At 39.6% G+C, this 20135-nt stretch overlaps 1 protein-coding gene across 1 annotated transcript in view; it reads left to right on the top strand.

The window, feature by feature from the left end:
• SNX7 (sorting nexin 7) overlaps positions 1–20135 on the top strand; it is a 58616-nt gene that overhangs the window by 17196 nt on the left and 21285 nt on the right. Inside the window, exons 3-7 of the mRNA XM_030573263.1 lie at positions 5264–5374; positions 5765–5929; positions 6956–7160; positions 9918–10117; positions 13989–14075. Of these exons, the coding sequence (XP_030429123.1) occupies positions 5264–5374; positions 5765–5929; positions 6956–7160; positions 9918–10117; positions 13989–14075 (768 nt within the window). The remainder of the gene's footprint in view (positions 1–5263; positions 5375–5764; positions 5930–6955; positions 7161–9917; positions 10118–13988; positions 14076–20135) is intronic.

Genomic DNA, 20135 nt, shown 5'->3' with positions numbered 1-20135 from the left:
GAGATTCCACAACTTCCCTAGGCAATCTATTCCAGTGTTTAACTACCCTGACAGTTAGGAACTTTTTCCTAATGTCCAACCTAAATCTCCCTTGCTGCAGTTTAAGCCCATTGCTTCTTGTTCTATCATTGGAGGCTAAGATGAATAAGTTTTCTCCCTCCTCCTGATGACACCCTTTTAGATAGCTGAAAGCTGCTATCATGTCCCCTCTCAGTCTTCTCTTTTCCAAACTAAACAAACCCAATTCCTTCAGCCTTCCTTCATAGGTCATGTTCTCAAGACCTTTGATCATTTTTGTTGCTCTTCTCTGGACCCTCTCCAATTTCTCCACATCTTTCTTGAAATGCGGTGCCCAGAACTGGACACAATACTCCAGTTGAGGCCTAACCAGCGCAGAGTAAAGCGGAAGAATGACTTCTTGTGTCTTGTTTACAACACACCCGTTAATGCATCCCAGAATCACGTTTGCTTTTTTTGCAACAGTATCACACTGTTGACTCATATTAAGCTTGTGGTCTACTATGACCCCTAGATCTCTTTCTGCCATACTCCTTCCTAGACAGTCTCTTCCCATTCTGTATGTGTGAAACTGATTGTTCCTTCCTAGGTGGAGCACTTTGCATTTATCTTTATTGAACTTCATCCTGTTTACCTCAGACCATTTCTCCAATTTGTCCAGCTCATTTTGAATTTTGGCCCTGTCCTCCGAAGCAGTTGCAATCCCTCCCAGTTTGGTATCGTCTGCAAACTTAATAAGCGTACTTTCTATGCCAATATCTAAATCGTCGATGAAGATATTGAACAGAACCGGTCCCAAACAGACCCCTACGGAACCCCACTTGTTATACCTTTCCAGCAGGATTGGGAGCCATTAACAACTACTCTCTGAGTACGGTTATCCAGCCAGTTATGCACCCACCTTATAGTAGTCCCATCTAAATTGTACTTTCCTAGTTTATCTATAAGTATATCATTCAAGACCGTATCAAATGCCTTACTAAAGTCTAGGTATATCACATCCACCGCTTCTCCCTTATCCACAAGGCTCGTTATCCTATCAAAGAACGCTATCAGATTAGTTTGACACGATTTGTTCTTTACAAATCCATGCTGGCTATTCCTTACCATCTTCCAAGTGTTCGCAGATGATTTCTTTGATTACCTGCTCCATTATCTTCCTGGCACAGAAGTTAAACTAACTGGCCTGTAGTTTCCTGGGTTGTTTTTATTTCCCTTTTTATAGATGGGCACTATATTTGCCCCCTTCCAGTTTTCTGGAATCTCCCCCGTCTCCCATGATTTCCCAAAGATAATAGCTAGAGGCTCAGATACCTCCTCTATTAACTCCTTGAGTATTCTAGGATGCATTTCATCAGGCCCTGGTGACTTGCAGGCATCTAACTTTTCTAAGTGATTTTTTACTTGCTCTTTTTTTATTTTCTCTTCTAAACCTACCCTCTTCCCGTAAGCATTCACTATACTAGACATTCCTTCAGACTTCTCAGTGAAGACCGAAACAAAGAAGTCATTAAGCATCTCTGCCATTTCCAAGTCTCCCGTTACTGTTTCCCCCTCCTCATTGAACAGTGGGCCTACCCTGTCCTTAGTCTTCCTCTTGCTTCTAATGTATTGATAAAAAGTCTTCTTGTTTCCCTTTATTCCCATAGCTAGTTTGAGTTCATTCTGTGCCTTTGCTTTTCTAATCTTGCCTCTGCATTCCTGTGTTATTTGCCTATATTCATCCTTCGTGATCTGACCTAGTTTCCATTTTTTATATGACGCCTTTTTATTTTGTAGGTCAGGCAAGATCTCAAGGGTAAGCCAAGGTGGTCTTTTGCCACATTTTCTATCTTTCCTAAAGCAGGCCAATGCTCAAACCACTGAGCTATACCTCCCCCCATGGGAGAGGGATAGCTCAGGGATAGCATGGGGAGGCCATAGAGAAGTGGTCATTATGCTTGGCTGTCAATGTGTGATACCTTGCTCTTCACACCGCCTTTCAATTCTACTTTCCTGTAATTGGACTGTTTGCTAGCACAAAGAAAAGTTCTCCTCCGATTCACAGTTAATAACATTTTGGTTACAACTACAGCAATTTCTTGAATGAAAAGGTAATATTAGGAAAGCATTTCATGTGTTTTCAGCTGTCTTTGAATTCAGTTTCTCAGCTGGAGAGGAGGAAAGCCAGTATTATGAGACCAGCCAGTTCCCTGGGGATTATCAGCAAGTACTGCACATAGGGTTGCCGACTTTCCAATTTGCAGAAAGCCGAACGCCCTTGCCCCACTTCTTGCCCTGCCCCTTCCTGAGGCCCTGCCCCTTCTCAGAGTCCTCGCCCATGCTCACTCAATCACCTCTCTCTCTGTCAGTTGCTCTCCCTCACTTTCATTCATTTTCACTGGGCAGAGGATTGGGGTGCAGGAGGGCTCTGGCTGGGGATATGGGCTCTGGGATGGGACCAGAAATGAGGGTTTCGGAGTGTGGGATGAGTCTGTGGGCTGGGGGAGGGGGTACTGGCTCTGGGTGGGAGGTGCGGGCTCTGGTATGGGGCCAGAAATGAGAGTTCAGGGTGCAGGGGGGCCTCTGGGCTGGGGCATGGGGTTGGAATGTGAGGGGGTGAGGGCTGCAGCTGGGGGTCTGGACTCTGATGTGGGGATGGGGCTGAAGGGTTCGGAGTGCAGGAGAGGTGTGTGCTCTGGAAGGGAGTTTGGGTGCAGAAGAGGGTTCAGGGCTGGGTCAGGGGTGGGGTGTGAGAGGGGGTTCAGGGTGTAGGCTCTGGGCGGCACTTACCTCAGGTGGGCCCCGGAAGTGGCCATCATTTCTCTCTGAATCCTGGCGGCTCTGCATGATGCCCCTGTCTGCAGGCACTGCTCCCAGCACCCATTGGCCATGATTCCCGGCCAGTGGGAGCTGCGGAGCCAGCAGTCAGGGCATGGGCAGCGTGCAGAGCCCCTGTGGCCGCACTTGTGCGTGGGAGTTGGAGGGAAATGCAGACTGCTTCCAGGGGTTGTGCAGAGCCAGGGCAGGCAAGGAGCCTGTCTAAACCATGCTGCACCACTGATCGGACTTCAAACAGCCCAGTCAGTAGTGCTGACCGGAGCTGCCAGGATCCCTTTCTGACTGGGCGTTCTGGTTGAAAACCAGACACCTAACAACCCTAACTTCACAGCCTACATTTTGAGACCTGCTATGTTCATTTATTTTACTTCTTTTTTGCTGAAGGTTCTCTTACAACAAATTTTCAAATGAAGAATGTTCCCTTTGTTTATGCAGGAGGGATAAGATTTTTGTCTGAAGATGGGAGAATATGTGGAGGAGATGTTTTCTGCCTTCTCTTCTATCCATGATTAATTTGAAGTATAAATTCATGATGCTATAACAGCTCTGTTGTCAACGCTAAGCATTCAAAAATAATGAGTCAGGTCTCAGTTAATCAGAGGTTTGCTCAAAAATTACAAGATTAAATAAAATTGGGTGAGGAGGCTCTTTTTATTTGCATTCTAATTCCTGAGCCTTTAAAATTCACTGGAATCATGTTCTAAAGCTTTTCATTTCAACCACAATGGCTAGGAACATTTTTTAATGAAAACTGATATACGATTGTAATTACTTGGCTCCAGGAGTTGGGGATTGTTTTAGTTTCCTTCCATTAAAAACCCAAGCAAACAAAAACCACACCAATATCATGAGACATGATAAAATCATTAGAGTTGGCAGCACTGTAATAGGCATGCAGTTTTGCTAAAGTTTAAGGTTCTCCTAGTGGGTACAAAACTAAAGTTGGTGACTGGTAGTGCAAACCCCCATTAAATCCTGATGTATATGTAGTTTCAGTGGTGCCCAAACTTATTACATAGGAGAGCCACATAAATCTAAGAACAACGTTGTGTGGACCAAACAAATTCTACATATTTTAATAAGATTTAAAGTCACCTGTATTGATTTATATTTTAAGTTCAGCTTGTTTTGTAAGTATTTAGATAGGTTGTTTCTATGTACCGTATTGTCTAATTACACACCTGTGTAAACTAAAATGGTGTAAACATGATGATAAAACACTAATGAATTGGCCATTAGTATATTGTGGTGAAGAAGGCTGTGGGCCTTAGGACATGCTCTGGTGGGCTGTGTACGGACTGTGGGCCGTAGTCTATATGAAATGGCAGTGCACCCATGGTCTATATGAAATGGTCGGGTTTTTATGGCTGAAACGTGGCTAGGTGGCTGATAGCAGCTGATATCAGGGACATGCTTCAGTTATTTTCAGTTTATTCAAATGCTACAATATGAGCATTCCTTAAACTCAAATTTGTCATCACTTTAAAGAGACCAACCCAAATTCAGAACACATCCATCTTAACTGGAAGGAAAATCTCACATCTAAATAATGATTGGAACCCTTGGAAAAAATTGTACTAGATCAATTCTTATAAGACACTTCTTATGCACAGTTTGACACTTGCTCTTTTCTCACAGTAGAAGTTCACGTTGTTTCATCTCTTACTAGGTTAGATCACTTTACTAAAAAAAATTGTAATTGGTAAGTGCTGAATGACATTAACTTTTTTCCCTCAGGGATCTCATTTTTATTCCAAAATGGTCAGTCTACACTGTTACATATTTTTAGTACACGTCTACCCCAATATAACGCGGTCCTCTGGAGCCAAAAAAATCTTAACGTGCTATAGGTGAGACCACGTTATATCGAACTTGCTTTGGTCCCCCTGCTCCTTGTCCCCTGACCACTCCCTCCAGAGACCCCCATCCCTAATCACCCCCAGTCCCCCACCCCCTGCCCAACCCCCCTACTCCCTGTCCCCTGACTGCCCTGACCCCTGTCTGCGCTGATCGCTGGAGTGCTGCTTTACGGCGTTGTATGCAAACCCGTGTTATATTGAGGTAGAGGTGTACTCCCCTTCGGGTATATGTCTACACTGCAGCTTGGAGGTCTGATTCCCAGGTCAGGTAGCCAGTCATGCGCTAGTGCTGATCGAGCAAGTATGCACAAAATAGCTAGGTAGCTGAGGTAGCACAAGCGGTGGCTCACGCTCGCTCCCAAAGTATGTATCCAGGGAGCCTGGGTAGGTTGGTACTCAAGCTAGTCCCAGCTCCTGTGCTACCCAGCTATGCTGCTGTTTTTGATATGCTAGCTGGAGCAGAGCTAGTGTAGATCTGTGTACCCGAGCTGGGAATCACATCTCCCAGCTGCAGTGCAGACATACTTTTAGATTTTCCATCTTAATTTTGTGGTTATGATTTTCAGACATCTCGTGGTGAGTTTGACTCCAGTGAATATGAAGTTCGAAGACGATATCAAGATTTCCTTTGGTTGAAGAGCAGACTTGAAGAAGCACATCCAACACTGATTATTCCTGTAGGTTCGCTAGATTCTGTGCTACATTTTGTTTTAAATTTATCTGTAGTGAGCATTGGAGAAATCTCTTTCAGGATTCTGGGGTCTAACAACCATTAAGAAGCTAATGTAGTTTGATTAATCTTTTATGTGTATGTGCAAAATTCAGAGAAAAATAAGGGCATTTCTCTTTTCCTTAACTTACTCTCCCTTCCTTTCCTTTCTCTTGATTTTATATCTATTCTGATGCATTGCTAGAATCAAATTGAAACACTGTTTACTGTGTTAATTTTATAATTTTGGTTTTTTGTGCAGTGAATTGTACAAGAATGTGTCTACCATCTCATGGGTAGTGGAACTATTGTAATATGCAAAATTATACAATGTTTTGTTTATTTATTTTTCCCTCAGCCATTGCCTGAAAAATTTATAATGAAAGGAATGGTGGAACGATTCAGTGATGAATTCATTGAGACTCGAAGGAAAGCATTGCATAAATTTTTGAACCGAATTGCTGAGCATCCAACTTTGACTTTTAATGAAGACTTCAAAATATTTCTTACGGCACAAGCCTGGGTAAAAAAAAAAAATCATCTGATTTATAGTTATAAGAAGTTATGAACTGCCTTACTAGGGGCCTGCATAGTTCAATATCTTCTTACCAACCATGGCTAGTGATAGAAGTGTCATAGGAAGGTGCAAGGAATCCTGTAGTAGGATTGAATAACTTGCCAATAAGAAACATTTCTTTCTGATACCCATCAGAGTTTGTCTTATGCTCTGAAGCATGAGGGTTGTTATCCCTTCCAAAACTCTTATTCTCACTCTTCTAGAACTGACTGTTCTTGCTATCCATATAAATGCCCAGGATTATATAATTCTTACTATTTTAAATTATTTTTGTTTTGATATTTCTCTCCCTTTTTGCCCATATTCTTTAAAAATAATAGTAATAATCTATTCATTGACAATGCAGCCAATAGACCACCATTTAATTTCCCACTGTAAGCTGTGCAGAATGTATCTGCTGGAAAAGAAAGCAAGAATTTTGTCCTCCAAAGAGCATAGCTCTGAACTTAACCAAATGTACCACTAGCAATTTATAGAAGTGGAGGAAAGGTAAAAAAGGAAAGAGAGAGGGGCTGTTTTCCACAGTAAGAACATAATTTTCCCCAGTGGATGACTTTTCTTTGCGCATGCTTCCCTCTGTTGTCTTGCCCAAAAGTCTGCATACTGGCTGACTTTGCTTTAAGACTGAAAGGGGAAGAGGTTTGTATTGTCTTAATCCTTCCCTTCCTAGTCTCCCTGCATGCTCCCTGTTTCAGTAGAGCATGACTAGCCTATGGCACAGAATGGTTATCCTTGACCATACAGCCTTCAATCACAATATAAAAAGAGAAATTGGTAAAGGGGTGGGGGGGGGAGAGTTTAATAGCTGCATATTTAATAACTTTACATTAAGATCTAGACATCAAATGAAAACCTAAAGTATTTTGTTTTATAAATGACTGTGTAGTTTTATTGTTTTAATTTGTTTTGCTTTAATTGTAAACCATGGGTAGAAAACATTAAAATATTCACAAGGGTATGTTCTTCTTGTAGGAACTTTCATCTCACAAGAAGCAGGGTCCTGGCTTGTTTAGCAGAATGGGACAAACTGTAAGAGCTGTAGCATCCTCAGTAAGAGGAGGAGGAGTTAAAAATCGTCCTGATATGTTTACAGATATAAATGACTATATGGAAACATTTAATCAGAAAATAAACTTGCTAGACAAAATATCCCAAAGAATTTACAAGGAAGAAAGGGGTAAGTAGAAATAATGAACACAAGCTTGTTTTTATTGACTTCAGAAAGTAATATATTGAACAAGTGAATTACTGTGAAAAGTTAGTTCGCTTTCACTGTTTCACACAAAATGCTGCTTTCTAGCAAGAGAAATGGAGAACAAGAAACTGTTTTACTCTTTTCCTTCAACGGCTAATCCTCGGCCTATTGGCAGATCAGTGTCCAGCTGTGTGGGGATCCATATCTGGCAGCTTTCCTCATTGGTTTGAAGTTGTTAGGATGCCTGCAGAGGTAGCATGCTCATCTCTCAAGAGAGGAGAAGGAAAATAACTTGCTGATAACCTCACCTTTCTTTTGCTTGTTACTGAGTCACATCTGGAACTTCCTTGGACAGAGTCAGCGTAAATAATGTATTAATAGGGAGGGTAGTTTAGCTATGCTGACAAGAAACTGAAAACTAAGAAAACCTAGAAGTTTGGCTGGCTTTTCACCATACTAATTGGAAGAACAGTATGAACACTTTTTGTTGTGTACAGATGACTACTACTTAAAGTGAAATATAAACACTTATTTCCTGCTGGCATAATGACAATCACATTCTGAATCCCAGTTGTTTGTAGATATTCAACCCCCTACAAATTCTTACATGTTAACCAGAATCCCTTTTGTATATAAAGTTTTTGGTTTCTACAAATATAGTGTTCTGTACCTATCAAACTGAGAAGTTCTTTGTACTTATTTTGAACCTTAGTCTGTGTTTATATCCAAATACTGGAGTGTATAGAATCAACAAAGAAATATTGAGATGTTCAGGAAGGGATCCCTGATGACTATCAAAGGATGTCTGTTACTATAGATATGTGTTGTAATGAACAATATGGTGTAATTGATGAAGAGTGCTTACAATCTAAATATGCTCTGTGATTGATGAGGAATATTTGTTACTGCAGATTTTTGTGTGATTTATGAAATAATGGTCCATTGAAAAATATTTGTAACTCATAAGGAATTGCTTGTTGCCACAGATGATGATAGTAATATGATTGGGTTAGATATTTCTTTACCTTATCAGTCATGTAACCTGACACATCGTAAAAAATTCCATAAGTAATTAGGCAAATAAAAATACCAAAAATTGAACACAGTGAAATAAGTTGTGGGAAAGTTACTTTTCCTTCCCCTCACAACGGAATTATATTTGTCCTTAGCCTTGTTAAATCTGAACATGTAACACTATCACATCCATTCTTTTGGTTGATTCTGCATCTTTATTCGATGTCACATGAAAGAGAATTTAAAAAAGTATTACCTTTGTTGTTGGTCATAACATCTGTCAGATGGGTTTGTTTGAACTTCATGCTCTCGTTAGAATTTTCCTTGAATTTCAAGAAGAAAAGTTTTTTGTTCTGAATGGAACAGCAGCTTGCATGCTTACTTGAATCTTTAAATTATATACTTTCTGAGCTTGAATCTGATCTTATGCTGACCCTATGTTTTAAAAATCCCACTGGTCAATATGTTAGGGTTTTCTCTTGCATGTAAAAATACTTTGAAATGCTGCACTGTGTTCCATTATAACTAAGGCTTTGTTTCCTTTCGCTTATTCTGTCATTCCAGATCTCTGCATGTCCTGACTAGATTGTATGTTCCTTGCGTAAAGGAAATACATATTGATCAAAGGGATTTTTTTTTGTCTTAGCAGTTCATTCCACGAGGCGTAGTTGGCATATAGTGGGGAAGTTCCTGGGTTTACATTTAAAGCACTAGCACCAAAATGCTGGTGGTAAAGCCTCATGGAGTTTTATTCATTCTCAAGTGCTGCCAGATGTTGCTTACGTCTGGCTTTTCCCAGTCATCTGCAGAACACTTGTCATGTGCAAATCTGATTTTGTCTCAGCAATGAACCATTTGTCAAGCAGTGAGTGATGCTTCCTACTAGTTGTAGCCTGATCTGGGATTTTCCATTGAGTTTCCAGAGGCTTTTATGACCAACTAAACTCAATACAAGCATCCTTCTCTACACACGCTGCTTTACGTGTCTCTTTGTTGGATGTTTCTTTGGTTTAAAATCAGCTATGACCAAGTTGTAGATGGCAAAAAAAGTGGAGGGACTGTGGAAAACATCAGCAGTCAGAATCAAATTAGAAAGTGACATTAGAGCAGTGTGGACTTGATCCAACATCATAGCCACTTCAGTTTACCTTGGCCCATAACACATGAACATTGGTAACGTGAACACACAGTGTATGGCCATATTCTGCCTTGCTCATCTTTAGTACCTTATTGAAATTAATTAGACTGCTCCAGAGTAAAGTTCTATAAAAGTGTCAGTATCTGGCCTTACTCTTTCTGAGAGAACACCGTGGCCACATTTACAAAGTTTTATTGAGCTATAGAGCTAATGATTGTTTTCTGAAGATATTTCTTATACTTAAAAAGAGAAATACTTCTAGAATGGTAGTAATAAAGCGATACTCCAGAACTGGAATGAACTTAAGCACACCCACTGAACCTATTGTGCATGTACAGCTCTTTCAAAAAGGTCATTGTTCACTGATTGATTTTTTTAGCAATATGTTGGTAATAGCTTAATGAGTAAAAGTTTTTGAGATGTTTCGACTGACCAAAAATAACAACAAAAGAAGAAGAAAGCTTTATTACTGTAATATCTCCTTCTTTTTGAGGATAATTTGGCCAGATTTTGAAACTAGCCTCAGTTTCTGTGCTTTGCATCTATCATTGACCTGTGTACTAATATGCACTAATCTTCTTATTAAGGGTATTATTGTGAAATGAAGGAATATGGTCCAATCCATACTCTGTGGTGTGCATCAGAAGAAGATCTAGTAGATTCACTAAAAGGTGTTGCCAGCTGCATTGACAAGTGCTGCAAAGCTACTGAGAATCGAATGGCAGGACTATCAGAAAATTTGCTGCCTGTTCTACATGAATATATTCTCTACAGTGAAGTATTAACGGTAAGACCATAAGGGTTGCTTATACTGGTGTATTGAGTGACCTTTGAAGAGAGAATCTGCTTTGTATGTAATAGATTTTGCAGTCACTGCATTAACTCTTTGAGGGCTACAATTTGTCTTTCTGCTGCTAATTGAGAACATAACAAATGAGTTACAGAGTGAAAAAAGCTTATTTAAAAAATAAATAAAAGCAAGAATAATTTTCCTTAGGATGGCTGCCCTCTCACACAGAATCCTTTTTTTCCCCCCTCCTGGCTCCCATATTAATTAGACAAGATGTGCCCAATCTCGAATAGAAGATTTCTTTCATTTTGGGGACTCCTCTCCAGTTTCCTCCTGCAGCTAGCTCCCCAAAACAGCAATATTAAGGGTTGAGATGTTGTGTCCTTTCCCTGGAAATTGTTGCACCTTAGGAAAGTCTTACATGCTAGTGGAGAGAATAGTTGTCCTTACCGTAGAAGCGTTCAAGGAACTACAACTCATGAATACAGAAGAACTATCTTCTTTTTGTCAAAATATTGATTCATCTAGGAATGGAGACTGATACACAAAGTAAGGCAAGGTTTTTCCCTCCTTGGAGATGTTTCTAAACCTTAAGATCCTGACTGCTATTCTGGAAAAGGGCAATGAACTTCTTTAATTATTAAGCACCTGGCATGTGGACATGTCATGCCAGGGCCTGGTACTGCACATTCTGTTCCATTCAAGGCCCTTCTAACAGTTTCTCTGACAGTCTCCCATTGGTGGGAGACAACTAGGAAAATTTTTACTCTGCTTGGTGAATAAGAACACATAATACAGTGTGGGTCAATTAAGGGACATTGGTTGAACAAACATCAGAGCCTCTACATCTGCATCCTAGTATTAAGGTCTGTCTGCCTGGCAGTACTGTCCCCGCAGAAGTCCTGACTAGACATTTTTGTCCTCATTGGAATAAACAACATTGTGATAGCGGCATTTGGGAATAGCCAGGGTGCTGTAAATGCAGCTCCCTTATGGGAAAATCCTCTCCTGAGAGTGTTTTACATCCCAGAGTGCACATATCTGTAAGCAGATCATCCCAGGAGAATGACTAATCCACAATGGGGTGTTCCCAGGAGATAGTTAATTGGACAGTTTGACCAACAATCTCTCACTCTGCATCCATTGCAAACCATCAGCTAGGACAAGCATTACAACCTGTGTAGAGATCCAAAAGCCTTAATATTAGGGGGAGTTCACAGTCATGTTGGGCAGGGTTGATTTCTTTGCATTGCCCACTTTTTTTCTGATAGCATTAAAGAAGGCAGAAAGAGACTATGGCCTGCTGAAGTTAATTACATCAGCTTCTACACTGGGTATCCACATCATAATGAATAGTAACCTTCAACTTGGGACAGTGCTACTATCCTGTGCTCCTTCAAGCCTTTAGATTTCATTTCCATCCTTTGCTTGTCCTGGGAGGCAGCTCTCACTCTGCCTGAAGGTTGGAAAGATTATTTTTCAGTATGAAAAGACAGTTACCCATACCTGCCCCAGACTTTCTCCTCAGTCATGATATTTGTTACTTCCATTGGACTCTCTTCTTTGCAGTTTGGCCTGTCCCTTTGCCAGTTTTCTCTGCCCATCTCATTAGAACAGTTGCGGTGTATGTGCTGACAAAAGAGATTCTATGGACAAGCTGCAGAGTGACTATGTGCCTTTCATGCGCATCTCTGGAATGAATGTTGCTTGATGTCTCTGCATTAGCTCTCATACCTTTTGGGATACTGAGTTTTTGGTGTAAACCTTCCAATGCAACATTAGGCAGGCTTGAGCAGTTCATCCATTGGCTCCTTCCTCCTCTATTCCATGCCAGTCTCTCTCCTTTCTTTCACCCTGGATATTTTGTTCTAATGCTCACTTCTGCCCTGCACCCTGGTTAGGATACTCTAGGCAGACTAAGAATACACTGATCATAGCCACACTTTGGAAAAACCTGTTTTCTGAGGCACGGCAATGCTAACACCTCCCAAATTGTCCCCATAAGAGTGTATGCCTAAGCAAAGGTTTTGTCAGTAAGGCAGGATAATCCTCATATTTTTCAGCTTTGGAAGTGCTGAATGGGAAAGCAGATGCATTTGGATCCTAAGGAGGAGGTTCCAGAGCCAAAAGTCTTTGCATCTGGGTTGATTCCCTCCTACTTGACTGACAGGGGAGACAGGACAAACCACTATGTCTCAGAAAACAGTTAACAGGCAAGAAATTTGTTTTAGGTCAGAGTACTGCTGTTTGGAGAATTTGTGAATGTGCTATTTCTTAGAGCAGCAGAGGAACTGTGAAAGCATAATATATTTATTTGTTTAGCTTACAAAATTAATAAAAATGTGAAAATAATTAGCGAACTAATGAACATTCCCTGGGTTCCTCATTTACAAAAAAAAAAAGCATTTGCCATAGCTGGCACATATTAGTACTGAAATTATTAGTTTTACCTTGGAATTAGAATTGATATTTGTTATTATGGCTGACAAACAGAGAAATTCTAATAGTTTCTCCTGTAGTTTTATATAGGATAAAAGAGGAAGTAAAAGGAAAAAAATAGACAAAAGAATATTAACTGATTTCTGCGTGTTTCGATTTTACTCTTATAACCGTATATTTTATATTTGTAATCAGATAGGAGATACTTTAAGGTATTGAATGGTAATTTTTTGTTATAGGTATGTACTGTAGTTGTATTACTTATAATTGACCAAAACCTGTTACTAAAAATTCTGGGTAATGTCTATTTGAAAACATAGTCTTTTTAAAAAGGTATCTTATTGAACATGATTTATCAATGTGCACTAGTCAGGATGGCAGTGTATTTCCTCTTCAACATTAACATTTTGGCAACTAGCATAATGTGAGATCAACTTCTGACTACGACTGGTTATGCCCTACACGGTGCAAGATGTACTGTACTACATATGAATACTGTAAATCTCTAAGCGTATCTAAATTAAAGAGTAGAAGTTGTTGGGACATGGTATCATACAGGATTATCAAAGTTTTTTTGGAATTTATATTTACATACTGTCTTTCTTCTGAGTCCTCTTAAAAAGACATCAGCTTCACAATAGTTCTGTGAGGGAAGTTTAATTTCAATTTTACGGATGGGGAAACTGAGGCACAGACATTTTCACTGACTTCCTTGATGTCACACAGCAAATCCAGAGCAGTTTGAAATGTAACCTGTAATAATTACTGGTCATGTAGTCTGACAACATTCCCTCCCTTTTTATATTAGTTTTTGCTATTCCGCTATGAATCAAATCTATTGAATTAGCCTTAACTTTAAATAAAAGTGGGCTTGCTAACACTGGTAGATTTAGTTGATTATTTTCAGATAAAGAATTCTGATAATTTTCCTCTTCCTTTGCCACCAAACTGTTGTACATACATACATAACATAACAGACTTACAGTGATAGTTCCTGTGGTATCTGGTATATCTCTTTAGTTGAGTCCTATCTCTTATACTATTGCTTTTATTCAAATAAAATACTTCCAGTATTGGGACTTCTCTAAATCATGTTTCTTGTAAAGGATTAAAATAATATGACTATCTCATAGACTGACTCAGTATATAATTCTTTACAATTTGTAGCTATGTAGATTCTCGTAGCATTGGGTTTGGTAGGATTCCTAACAATTTTTCAGTAAAAAACAAATTAAAAAAATGTGGGTAATAAAAACAAATCTACAATAGATGCTTTAAAGCTATCAAAGTAAAATCTTTAAATCTGAGAATTCTATTGAGGGGATAATCTATAAATTCTCTAAAGTGTTAAGTACTCTTGATTGCAAGGTGTCTTTGTATACAGATTGTTACAATTAAATACGATCTATTTCATCCTAATGTTTTAAAGGGTGTTTTGAAAAGAAGAGACCAAATTCAGGCAGAGCTTGATTCCAAAGTTGATGCTTTATCCAATAAAAAGGCAGAAAAGGATCTGGTAAGTATGTAAATCTTTCTGAATGTTAAATTGTATAACTAAGGACCCTATTCTGACTAAAAATTAGGAGTTCTCCTGACAAAAATAAGCCCTGAAAAGCCATGTTTTGGGGCTGCACACTTCCTGACCTATTCTAAAAAAGTTTGCTCATGCACTGCACAGGAAATAAGAATCGACATAGTGGTGCATTAACAGCTGCTGAAATGCCCTATAAGAGGTAGTTAGGATGGTCAGACCTGTTCCTTGTTTATGCATTTTTTTTAATAAAAATTTGCATGGTTTATTTTTGTTTTGGAGAGATTCTGCCCTTCTGTTGGAGCTAATTTGGCTCTTGTTACCAGAACTTGTGGGGCATCTCCATGCTTGTTGCTTCTCCCTAACAGGGATCCAGAATTTGACATTTGGCAATAAAGCTGTAAGTTAACTACTTTATCACTGTAAGACTGCCATTTATTCCTTTAGACTTCCACATTTTAGTGTCCATCTGTTTACCTTATGAGCCTGGCCAAGTGTCACCCAGCAACTTCTAGCTACTTTTGTCTGCAGTAGCATCAGTGTTATAATAGTTTGTGTTTATCACTTTTTAAGGAATGATCTTAAAAATGTACTTTTGGTCTTATTTCCTTTGTAGGTTTTCATTTTGTTTTAGACAATATTTGTGGGCATTTCAAAAGCACTTGATGTCGACCTAACTATTCCCATTGAAATACACCTCTACCCCAATATAACGCTGTCCTTGGGAGCCAAAAAATCTTAACTGCATTATAGGTGAAACCGCATTATATTGAACTTGCTTTGATCCACCGGAGTGCGCAGCCTCCCCACCCCCAGAGCACTGCTTTACCGCGTTGTATCTGAATTCATGTTATATCGGGTTGCGTTATATTGGGGTAGAGGTGTAATTTGGTAAGAGTCCTGTTGACTTCAGTAGGAGCAGAGTTAGGCCTTTTGTTGAAAGCTTTTGAAAAGCCCATGGCTTTAATGGGAAAATGTCTTAAATAGTTTCTTAACATTTTACTTGGAAATCTTAAGTACCTGATTTGGAGACATAGTCGAATACCTAGGTGTATAAATAACAGCTTGTGCAAAATTGTAGGTGCAAACCAGAGGCCTGTTTAATGCCAGGCTGAAAAACAGGCCCACTGTTGTCATATACTAAACAGATGCAGTGCCATTTCGCATATTGCAAACAAGAACAATCCTATTCTGTAAAAATCAACTGATACAGTTTTATGCTTTGAGAGAGGATTGTGATTGAAAATTTAATTACTTTCAATTCAAGAATCATTTGCCAACCCAGATAGCTATTTAATTGTAGTGCAAAAAGGAAAAGTTAGTATAGAAATCTTATTTTCAAGCCACTCTCATATTCTGCATAAAAAAGCATAAAATCCTAATACTTGGTTTCAGAACAGTCAGTCAGATGACATGAACAAAGCAGGCATTTCTTCTCTGAATATCAAGACTCAATGATTGCGTTGCTCCTCCTGCTGAGTAGTGACAGTGGGTAGTAGAGAGCTGTCAAACAAGGGGAAGAACAAAGTGTCCACGCTCCTGCTACTGTTTGCCACGTCTCAGGCTTGTTCTTTAATATCAATAACTTAATTGTAGTTCCAGCAATGAACCTCAAGTTTTATATTTTTAATCTAATTTCTGGCATACTTCGAGATTATGCTCATTTTACTGCGCTGCCTCAAAATATGTGAGCAGCTGTGCTGCAGGGCAGACAGAATGGCTGACCCAAATTTAGCTTATTTCTTCAGTGAGGACACGTCTAGCAATCTGTCTCCATGGGTTTTCTAGATGGCTCTGTTTATTTTGATAGTTGCTTTTCTAGTAGACTCCTTGCAGCTATGGAAACCTTCCTTAGGTTACATGCAGTCAAGAAAATGGGGGAGTAAGTGTTAAATTGCTTATTGACTGACAATTCTGCTCCGCCTTCCTCTACATAACCCAAGTTTTTAGAATTGCCAGGAAATTAGCAGGCAAGCCAAACTATTTTTAATGTTCAAATGATCAACCGGTGATCCTGATAGAAATTACTATTGTGTAAAGGATATGAGTGTTACTAATTTATATGAGCAAATAGTAGGTGGAAAAGGCTGAAGGAATGTAATAAAAGGGTGGCACAGTTCTTTGTAATGAAGGGTAACTAGCAAGAACAAGGTAGTACAGAAGGGGGACATACTGGAGCTTATTATGTCTTACTGAAAGGAAGAATGATGTGATAAACAGAAGCCTATCTGAAGTACTTATATGGTGCCTTTTCCAATTTGACATATGGGGAACCAAGGCACAGTGAGACTGAGACTCGCTGGAGCCCGGGACTGAAGCTGAAGTTTGAGCCCTGCTGCCCAAGGCTGAAGCCAAAGCTCAAGCAACATGGCTTCACAGGACCTCCAGTGGTGTGGGGCCTCGGCAATTACCCTGCTACCTAGGCCTGCCTGGGTCCCCAACAGGAGCCCCCCATTCCTGAGCAATCTCACTGTTCCCAGCCATTCAGCTAACTCACAGGGTCGCTTTTGAAGACAATTCCCTCTATTGTAGTAACTTCCGATAGTGACTACACTAGTCTCTGGTGGTGCTCCCCAGGTCCTGCCACAGGTGGCCCCTTGCCTATTCTATCTGGCCCTCAAACATGACAGAAGGACAAGGGGACGCTAGCCACAATCTCAGGCAGGGCTCCCCTTGCTACTGGATTGCATTAGCAGTCCCTAGTAGCCTCTCCTGCTCCTGGGCAAACTTCTCCCTCCATCTTTTTAAGCTCCCCTTCTCTAAGGGGAGCTTGTTCTGCAAGTGCACCTAAGTGGAGCATCAGCAGACATGGCACTGGGAAGACTTGACTTGGGAGCTGTCAGAGCACCTGAAGCGAGTGGAGGAAGAGAGTTGAACGAGGTTCCTTACCTAGGACCCATATCAGACTGCTACTAGTTGAGTTACATGGCTAAGTGCAGTAGCTGGCAGCAGGACAAAGCTGTTATTCCAAATTGCGAGACTCGGTGTTGGATGTGAGGATGGTTGCTGGAAAAGAAGAAGAGCCTAGTCCCGGTACTCTCTCTCTCACTCAGCCCTCATGTCAGAGTTGGGGGATCTGCAGCCCCATGTGATACAATGCAGGGGAGTTGGGCTTCTGAAGCCAGAAGCTTTGTTGGGGGGCAGGCCCCTACCCCTTGTGGTACCGTCAGAGGAGATATGGGCCACTGGGGACATGTGAAAGCACTTGAAAGTTAGGAGATGCCAGATTTATAGTTACCAGTGCAACTTTAATTCTGCCCCAATGTATGGATACATTATGATAGTGTTCACTTACATGATTATTCCTGCAGGACCCATGCCTCAATCAGTGCACAGGATGGACATGCAAGGGGGCAAAATTAAGGTTGCGGTGGAAACGAAAATTCTGGCATTTCCTAACCTTTGAGTGCTTGACTTTGCATCCTAAATAATGTTTTCATGTAGTTCCTTTGCACAAAATACCGTACAGTATAAACAGTATATAAAAAATACTTAAAAGTTACAACATTTGTGTCTGTACAGCAAAGATTTGACACAAATGGTTTCTGTTAGAAGTCTCATCTGTTTTAATGTAAAAGACGAGTTGGGAGAAGTCTCATGTTCAAACTATTCTGCCATCTGGAATATGTATTTTTTTTTATTCCCCATTTGATTTCTTGACAGTAAACTAAACATATTGAAATATTACTATCTGGTGTCGTTTGATACCTACAATATCATATACTGGAATGATGCACATGTGTTTTATAATGTAGTTTGTATTTGAACTCTAGTCTCTTTAGAGGCTTTTGAAACAACATATATATTTGATTTTCATGATGTAAGAATTTATTTTACTGTCCTCCTTTTGCTGCCACTGTGTTTATTCATCTGTCTTGGATCCACTCTGTACTTCCTTTCTCTTGTCTTACCTCCTTAGTATACATAGCAAGTTTATATGCTATTTAAAAATATAGATAAATGTAAACCAAAAAGGTCCTAGCATGCTCAGTGACTGGAGTAGTTGCATGATCTTCGCTTACTGCAATTACTTGGACACAGTAAAGTCTACAAGCTAGACTGTTACATGATCTTTACTATATTTGAATGAACAAACCTGGATGAAAACTACTTTGAAACTAGAGGCGCTGCTGATTTAAGAGTCTGGGCCAAGATCATTAAAGTAAACGGAAAGACTTGCTGCAATACCGCCCTGCCCCCTTTAGAAATTCTTTGTGAAAGTGAATGGTGAGAAGCCCTGGGTGCCCAGACTCTAACCAATCCACCTAGCCGGCTGCTTCAAAGCCATGGATCTTGGAAGCCCTATGAGCCTGGGCTGCCGAAAAAATGGGAACTTGGGAGCCAGGGCTTCCAGACTCTTGGTTAACTATTAGTCTGAGGCCATGGGAGCCTGAAAGCCCAGGCTGCTGAGGAGCTGGGCAGGTGTTCTAACAGAAACCTGCCTGAGATACATTGGATCTTAATCAAAATTGAACCAACACTACAAAATGTGCTGATGCATTGTCAATTAAATCTTTGGCATGTTTCCAACAAGTTCTGGTACTTATGTATTTAAAGCTATTCACGTATATGAATTGTGCCTTTGAAGCCAATACACGTCTTGAAATCAGTGAGACAGCCAAAGTCCTGAATTGGAGCCTAAATATTTATATCCTTCTTTCACAGAAATATTGTCTGCCATAAGTTGTATGAAATTTCAGTTCCCTACTGAATTTCTCTGTGCTATAGCAGAATTGCCAGTAGGAAGTATAGAGATTACCAGTAGGTTACCAGTAGGAAGTACAGAGGAAAAACAGTATGCAAAAGGGAGGAGTGAGCAAAGATCCATATTCAGAAGTGGAAAAAATGAAGTAAAACTGCACCTTTTTCCCCTCAACCCTGTTGTAGGAGCTTATATAATTAGCTGTGGTGCAAATAAATTCCTGGATGTAATCTTAAAAAAAAGTTTAATTTAAAATTATATTTCTGAACAAATGCACCAATTTTCAGCCAAATGGATGCCATTTGTAATATTGGCAATGTGTATGCCCATTCAAAGGATCACAAGCCAGTTGCTAACTTGCTTTAGCAGTCAGGAGAAACCGATGATATTTAAAATTTGATGGACGACTGTGCAAAATCCTAAAATAAAATATTTAAAATGTAAAGTTTAAATGCCACTTTATTTTTTTTTACAGTAATGAGTAACTAAAGCTGGTTAGAAACTGATTTCTCACTTAGTTTCACAAATTTGTCATACTACCCAGCGTTATGCTCAAATGCTTATTGTATTTTCTGTGTTTAAGAACAACTCCCTGTATATCCATACATAAATTCATGCTGCTTTGGCTAACCACACGTGCAATTTTTTCCTTCAAGACTGAATTTTTCTTAAAGCCTGATGCAGTGTTCTAACATACTAAAGTAGTACTTATAGCCCAACAAACTCAATTTTGTTGAATTTGTGAGCATTAGAGCTATTTATAAATAAAAAGGAAAGATTTTCCTTATCACAATATTGATTATACTGGGGTAATTTTTTGTAGTTAATATGTTACATCATAGTGGTGATCATTTCTGTTTTGTTTAAAATAAATCTTTCAAGATAATTCTGTGTACAGCCTGTTCTTTTCCTCTATTTCTGTTTCCTAATTTTAATTCAGATAAAGAGCAGTGTGATGATCAGCGTTCAGGCCTCTGATTCTTTCTTTGAATCCTCTTATTTCTCACACATTTCAGATCATGTTGCTGAGATCTTATTTCTGCTTTGCAATTTCATTATAGCTTTAGCACAGATGTCTGTCAGATCTAATCTGATCTTGAAATTCCATGTAACCTAATTGAGTGGCAATTGTATTTTCAAGAACTTTCCTTAATTAGAGCTTCAATGCCTTTTTCTTGTTGTCAAGGTAGTCTTGGCTACAAAAATTGGTGCACTGTTGTTTTGTTGACCCTAGTCAAACTAAAATAATAGCAGCAACATGTCATTAACAGAGGTATTAATAGAGCATTATTGTTGAATTTCTGTGTACAGATAAAAATATTCAATATTCTGATTCTTGAAAA

Source organism: Gopherus evgoodei, chromosome 8 (genome assembly GCF_007399415.2).
Source record: "Gopherus evgoodei ecotype Sinaloan lineage chromosome 8, rGopEvg1_v1.p, whole genome shotgun sequence".
In the NCBI taxonomy this organism is placed as follows: Eukaryota; Metazoa; Chordata; order Testudines; family Testudinidae; genus Gopherus; species Gopherus evgoodei.
Note: the sequence above shows the minus strand (reverse complement) of the source record. Positions and strands in the feature narration are given on the sequence as shown.